This window comes from Eptatretus burgeri, chromosome 7 (genome assembly GCF_056783735.1).
Source record: "Eptatretus burgeri isolate ZD-2024b chromosome 7, Ebu_testis_v1, whole genome shotgun sequence".
Taxonomy (NCBI): Eukaryota; Metazoa; Chordata; class Myxini; order Myxiniformes; family Myxinidae; genus Eptatretus; species Eptatretus burgeri.
In genome coordinates this window covers 103,615,047-103,622,638 of record NC_140967.1, presented here as the reverse complement: position 1 = coordinate 103,622,638, position 7,592 = coordinate 103,615,047, and the positions used below count along the sequence as shown (strand labels likewise).

Below are 7,592 nucleotides of genomic sequence, written 5' to 3'. Positions count from 1 at the left end.
ATCCTACCCATGATCTCCCCCCCTTATTGGCTGGTTACTTCGTTTCCTCCCCCTTTTCCTTGCTTGGTGTCCAGTTGTTGCCCCACTTTTGCAGCATCAGTTCCTACCCGTCAGACTGCTCTTCCGACAAAAATAAAAGGAAAGAAATACTCAATTAATTTAACTGTTTATTAATACAAGGTCAGTTCAACTTTGAAGCAGAATCTTGCTGTGTTGATATTATGGAGGGTGGAGCAGGAAAGTTGAAGAAACTGAAACATTTTACTATTATTATTAAATTCCAATCGTAATCCTTCCAAGAAAACAAAGAAAGTTCACTGTAATGTACAGTTCACTTCAAAAAGCTCAAAATGTACATCGTCGAAAGTTCAAAACCTCAAATGATAACGTGTGACGTGTCCAAGAGCATTCCACCAGACGTCCACGTTATTTGGACTTTTCCGTAAGGCGATCAAAATGCTGATCCAAAAATAAAAGGACGGGTACAAAGCGCACGTGTGCATCGCACAATCATTCTTCTCTTTGTACATACTCGTCTGTCGGGTGAACGAAGAATCGAGAACACAACACCTTGCACACGGACAGGTATCCTACATGTCCGCGGACACGTCGGCACGGTCGCACGTCCCCCGTTGACTGCAAGCCCTCACGTATTGCATTGTGAATTAAAGTGACATGTCCAACCTTTCCGGTATCAAGAATCCGCTTGATTGATATGATCGCCATGGAAAATTATGATATGGCACCCCAGATGATATATATATATATATACCAGAGTTATAGATCAAAACATCCCCAAAGCCTACCGCAGTCTCTCTTATATCAGGCACTCGTATCTCAACGATTCCGATACAAAAGCTATATTACTTCATTTCAAAATAGCTTTTCTCCGCAAACAGCATTTGTGTCGTCGGCAGCGTGCGTCGGATCATGGGTCAGGTGAAAGGGCAAGTCTGTGTCCTCCATCTCAATGTATGCTTCATCGATGTACCCGAAAAGGGAATGAGAGGCCTGTCGATCCGGCGAGAGGAGCAACTCGACGGTTTCTTTCCAGTGCTCAAAGCAAATGGAGGAACTCTGTGGGGAGGAAGTTAGTGGGGGGGGGGGAATTGATAGGACAGGTCAAAAGCAAGGTAATCACTGGGCTTAAACCCCCTCAATGACGTCATGCAGTGTTTATGTAAAAGCTAAAACTGCAATACTGACTTAAATTCCTGGCTAAAAAATATATAACAACCTATATTCTCTAAACTTTATACTTCTACAGGGATACAAATCACCTGTTATCATCACATAATGATACTTTCGATAGCGGTGCGCCAAAAACTTGCAAACAGACTTTAACAGCGACGACGTGCGAGTTCAGGAAGTGAGGAAGTCGAATCGTGCATATTTCTGTCGTTTTCGTTCACAAGAATCTTCGCAGATATAATCTGTCTGGTTGTGTGTGATAATCAGACACCAAAACACCACCATCGATATCCTTGTCCGCTGAAATGACTCCAACGTCTGTCGGATTGAAATAAAATGACCCCAACCATAACCCACAATTCCTTGTGGTGAACGTGCCAGGACGTAATTAGGTCTGGGGGTTGGTTTTGAAAGAGGGCAACGACACTTCAATCCCAGCCCCTCCTCGCTCCCGCCACCCCACAATGTAATCCCTCTCACCCTTCGTGCCGTTTTAAAAGTTACTATATTCCCTCCGAGTCAGAAAAAGGATTGAACGTTATACAGTCAGTGCGCCTTCAGGAAGTATTCACAGTCCTCATCGAACTTTGGCACATTTTGTTGTTACAGCCTCAATTTAAGATGGATTAGATTTTCAAAAAAATTGTCACTGATCTACACAAAATACCCTGTAATGATAAAATGAAAACATGTTGTTACAAATTACTGAAAAATTAGAAGCTCCAATGACATGCGTCAATAAGTATTCAACCCCTTTGCGATAACGCTAAATTGAACTCGGGTGGATCCAATTTCCTTTGATCATCCTTGAGACGTCTCTTCAACTTGATTTGAGCTTACCTGTGGCCAATGCAATTGATTGGACATGATTTCCAAAGAAACACACCTTTCCATACAAAGTCAGAAACTCTGAGTTCTACGGACAGTTCCTTGGATTTCATGGAAGAGATAGAATAGTGAGGAGGTATAGATCTGGGGAAGGGTATAAAAAGTTCCCAAGATCACAATGACCTCCATCATTAGGAAATGGAAAGAATCTAGAACTACCTAGACTCTTCCTAGAGCTGGCCGTCCCACCAAAATGAGCAACCGGGCAAGAAGCAGACCAAGAACCCAATGAGCACTCTGACAGAACTACAAAGTTCTTTGGCCGAGATGGGCGAACCTGCCGGAAGGACAAAAGTCTCTGCAGCACTTCAGTTTGTGCGGTTCCCCATCTGTGTGGGGCTAAATCAACGCAAAGGTAACGCAAGTCTTGAAACGGGGACCCTGCCAGACTTAGCAATCTCAGACGGCGTCCGTGGTTGTTCAGCATCTCGTTGGGTCAGAGAGGTATCCGTAGCTCTTGGGCTTCGGGGTCAAAGGTCGGGACGGAGTCTGAGAAAGGCCATCCGTGACCTAGTGACGTGCCAGTAACAATATATAAATAAATAAAAAGGCAACAAAGACATCTGAGCACACAGATTAGGTTGGCCAAGCATTTATACGCAAAGGTTGTGTTGATGTGAAAAGAAAAAGGCAAGTCGAGAGATTCTGCAAGGCCTTACGTTCTCTAACGACGTGCTGTCCTTGTCCTTGCTGAGGTAGTGAGATTGCCAAAATCGCAGTAAGCTGTGGAAATTCCCAAGAATATATCCTGGCTTGTTCTGTGCATATTCCTTTTCTCGCAGGGCGTTCAGGTATACTGGAAGCTCACCTTTACGCGACGCCAGCATGAGGAACACGAGGCTGGTGTTGAGACAACTCACGTTCTCCTGTTCACCGCACGTAACAACAATTGTAAATGCCGTTAAAACGGGGGTGGGGGAAAGAAAATCACTTTGTCGTACCGGTCACAACCGGTGGAACCAATCGGACCGCAGTGCATATAATGGCTCAACTTTCAATCAAGGTTTCTTGTTTTCGTTTGGAAAAGGTGATCACAATCAGGAGTGACTAGTCCTGATGTTCACTGACCATTTGGCTCATGACATTCTGCACTTGTACCTGCTTTTAAAAACAGTGCATCAAAACAAGCAAGCTCACAAACGCACATACTTGCCACATCACGACCAGCCTGGTTTACACTTTTCTGTGAAAGCTTTAAAAGTAAAAAGTTAATTCTTCCTTTCTTTTGTCATTATGCTTTTAATATTTATTTCAATCTTCCTTCTATCACATCTTCCTTCCTCCCCACTCCCTTTCCATCCTTATTCCTCATGCTTTGTTACCTGTTCACAGGAATACAGATTGTGAACCGAGAGTGTAATTTTTGACTAAGTTGACGCAATTGCACACATATGGTTTTTTTTTTTTTTTTTTTTTTTAAATAAACTTCTGCACAAGCACAACCATTTCACTCTTTTGTTGTTTTTAATGACTCAAGAGAATGCTCTTGAATCGTTCTCGTAGTTTTACGTGTGGGGCTGCTCTGTCATCAAAATATCCTAGGAGTCTTCACTATAATTCATAGACCGGTGTGTTTGTCGCGCTACTCCTCCTACAGTTCTGAGCTGATTACATCCAGACTTGCTACATAAGATCAGCATGACCCCAATGAATGTATGGAGGTGTTTTAATCTTTTCCGGTGGTCTTGGGGGGAGGAGGCGGGGACGGGGATGGGGATACAAATTCTCCACGAAAATGTGTATCGTGCATCACCGCTCCATCACCAACATCAAAAAAAATTGCACTTCTTTCCTATGCGGAGTACATGACATGTGCCAAGTTTCAATTTTTCCCCCCGTGGAGCAGTTTCAGAGATACAAAGTTCCAAAGTTTTTCCTTTTTTCCCCCCAACATCGCTGCCACACCACGTGACCTGTGACATCATAATTATCATGAAAACATTCTACACGAGTAGTCGCACCGATGGTGAAAATTCCGTGTCAATCGGATAAGTGGTCGCAGAGAAAACGAGCACGGACAAATGGAAAACCCGAAAACAATGCCTCCGGCGACGTCGTCAGCAGAGGCATCGACAGGAATGTCTCGCAGTGGAACAGCGACCGCCAAAGCTGCTATTGGTTCATATTCTGCCTCAATACACAAAGGTATCAAAGTTCAATGTTCAACAGTGCGTGCAGATATTGAGAGATTTAAAATGCATTGTCAAACCAAACATGTGAACAGTCTCTTCTTCGACACGTTGGAGACTTTCAAAGCCACCGACGGACATCCGTGCCTGGGAAGGTCATGACGGCTCTGCGTTTACTCGATCATCTCACAGCTGTATAATCTCAGTTCAATTGCCAGGGAAATCGGATTGAACATTTGCACAAGGACACCGTCGGTATGTTCCCTCAACATGGTTTCTTTTCCTCTGAATGGCTCCGGTAAAGGTTACCGTGTTATTCGATAGCAACAGTTCCGCTTACCGGAAGAAGCACAACGAGGACCTACATTGTGCAGCAATACCGACATTTAAGTCTCCCCTTTTTAGGTCATCACGTTATTAAAAACACTTCTCGATTTGCGTCGCCTCAACTCGCACTTACGTCGTTTTAAAAGCCACACCTAAGTCGAATGGCTAAGAGGCGTCGTAAAAGTGTTACCTTAGAAGAAGAATAGGTACCACCAACTTTGACCGCTTTCTGAAGAGGTTTATTTTATATTTAATTGTCAGGGAATTGTTTTGGTTTTTAATTTAATATTTTAAGAAAAAAATTTCAAAGGGAAAAAAGTTCAAGTCTGCAACTGACACACCGACGTATTACGGTTACCCCGATGGCGACGGAGACGAGCGATCGAGAGTCTCCTCCGGGAGAGCTAACCTGTGTGAGGATCTCCACTCGGACAATTCCAATGAGCCTGGTGAGGAAGGACAGTTGGTTATCGATGCTCGCCATGAACGTGAGCAGTCGGCAGGAGGTCATCACATCGAACACTGCACGCAAGCGGCACATCCGATGATGGGGACAAACTACAGAAATCGCCCAATTTGCATCGATATTCAACTACGTCGTTGGGAAGTCGCAATCCAAAATCCTTTAGCTTCAAAACCGAAGTTCTGTATCTCACCTTCAAAATTGTCCAACTTGCCCAGGAAGCGTTCGAGGGAGAGTGCCACGCAGCGGATGAACATGTTGGAATCCACCAAGGAACTGTTCACCTGTTGCATGAACATGCCAAACTGCAAACACGAGTGAAAAGTACAGTTCGTATGCGTAGCCATGTTTATAATACACTGCCATGCAGACGAGGATGGCGATTCAAACTCTCAACCGTTCCTTTGATCAACGGGTACAAACAAATACACCAGCAATCAACCAACCAAAACAATACGAATGACGCAAGTGAGTAAGAATTCAGAAGATCAACGTCACGGATTACTAAAAGCAATGCATCACTCCGTGGGTTTATTATTATTCTTCTTTGGCTACAAATTTAACGCTCGTGAAAGAGTTAGAAAACTGAACAGATTGGGATGCAACAGAACAAAAGGAGCAGCAGGTGTGAGAGAGAGTGTGAGAGAGAGAGAAACAACAGCAGGGTTGAAGGACAAAATAGAGGGAGACGTGGACAAATGAGGGAAGTGGGGAGAAATGATGGGTCAGGGAGGATGCACGAGGTGGAGAAAATGAAACAGAAGCAAACTCTCAAGAAGGAAAAACTGGAAACTTGGAGGGAGGTGGGCTTGGGGGTGAACGGGAGTGGGGGTAGGGGGAGCGGGTTAACAGGGATAGAAAAGATATGGGTTTCGGATCTGACGTTCTGATAAATGGCTGTGTGCAAACGTTCTCTTCCAATAAGAAAGGAGCACGGTACACGGTTATGATCTAAATGGTCCAATGCAATTGGTGCAACGGTACAAATAGCAGATTCACCGTGAGCGCACGCCTCACCCTCTCTTCCGTCGCTACGCACTTGTAGAACTTCCGGAAGGCTTTCACGTTGAACTTCATGAGCTCGCCGAGCAGGTCGAAATTGCTCTGCAGGATGTCCCTTGTGCAGGATTCGTTGTCTATGATGCAAGAGACGATGTGCTGAGTGTACACAAGAAAAGGGAGAGGAAGTACAGAGAAACTATTTAACAAAACGTGGCGCAATAGATGAGTGTGTCGATGTTTTTAAACAAGCTACCGAATCAAACACTCGTCCACTTTGACCCTTTAGTCTTTATGATCAAACACAGACTCCAAGTGAGAGCATAAAACAACAAAATACCTGTACAGGTGTTTAACTCTCGAACCAGTGGCACATCTTTCAATCTACACACTCACACGATACCTGGATACAAAATACAACTTAAATGCTCATACCGACGACGTCACAACGTGCTCTCCCCACAGTTATGATTAAGTGTTGATCGTTTTACATCACATGAACTGCCTTTCCACTCACAGTGTCGATGTCCATGTTTTGCACAACGACCGAACAGACCTCAACAATACACCGAGAAGCAGCAGTGTGCATCAAGGACAAACTGAAGAATGGTAAAATTGCACCGCCTGAAAGCCACCAAAATGGCAGTTAAATGTACATCGTGCGTACCTCCAGCAATCCCAAATTCAGCAGAAACATCTGGTCCACAAAAGAGGTTGCCCCCCTGAGGAAACTCTCCACAGCTCGAGCCAACCAAAACCTGTCAGGGTGAACCAGCACAGTGCCGTGAAGTGTAAACTGGGTGCGTGACAAACCTGAAGCTTTTACCGATCCGGAAACACTTCCGCTGGAAAATAAAAAACTTATGGAGGGCACAATGGGTAGAGGGGGAGCAAGATGAGAGAGGGAGGAGGGGAAAGTACTGGTGGAGAATGTGCAGCCTTATTTCCCGCCGCCCCCCCCTCCCCCGACATGACTCAACCGTACTCACCTTCAACCCCACCTCCTCAATTTCCTCCACCACTTCTCTTCTTACCTATCTTCCCGAAATCCACCCTCACGAAGTTCTCACTATTCCTCACTTCCCCCATCACGTACCTACATTCCATCCTCATTTACACAAGCAATAAAATTCCTTCATTAAAGAAACCCCCACTGGACACAAACAATCTTCCAACTTTGACCTGTTTCTCTTTTACCGTTAATTTCCAAGATTTGAGAACGTGCTATTGCCGATTAGCTGCTGGAGTACATTCACCTGAATTCCCTTTCAGAACCCTTCCAGTCTGACTTACATAGCACTGAGACTGCCGATCTGAAGGTCACGAGCGACCAAGTATCGTTGGACTCCTAATGCTTCTGGCCCTAGAAGTTGCTTTTGACACAGACGACTGCACTTGACAATCATCGGTCCTGTTCTTAAATTCTTTAAATCTTATATTACAGATTGTATATCCACTGCAAACCATGCCAGCTACTAATTGTTCATGCACCCACTTCATATACCCGTCAGTGCTCCACAAGGATCTCTTATTGATCCGTTCTTGCTCCACATCCACTTGGTACAATTTCATGGAATTTCAATATCAGCTTTCAT

General features: G+C 44.5%; 1 protein-coding gene across 3 annotated transcripts in view; it reads right to left on the bottom strand.

Annotated features, from left to right (window-relative positions):
• Window positions 1-154: 154 nt before the first annotated feature.
• The window catches only part of TRPC4AP (transient receptor potential cation channel subfamily C member 4 associated protein), a 46,357-nt gene continuing 38,919 nt past the window's right edge, over window positions 155-7,592 (bottom strand). For all 3 annotated transcript variants that reach the window (XM_085890074.1, XM_085890075.1, XM_085890076.1), the window contains 6 exons: window positions 6,665-6,755; window positions 6,016-6,156; window positions 5,192-5,303; window positions 4,945-5,057; window positions 2,739-2,945; window positions 155-1,077 (listed from right to left, as the gene is read on the bottom strand). In XM_085890074.1, the coding sequence (XP_085746200.1) occupies window positions 874-1,077; window positions 2,739-2,945; window positions 4,945-5,057; window positions 5,192-5,303; window positions 6,016-6,156; window positions 6,665-6,755 (868 nt within the window). In that variant the 3' untranslated portion in view covers window positions 155-873. The remainder of the gene's footprint in view (window positions 1,078-2,738; window positions 2,946-4,944; window positions 5,058-5,191; window positions 5,304-6,015; window positions 6,157-6,664; window positions 6,756-7,592) is intronic.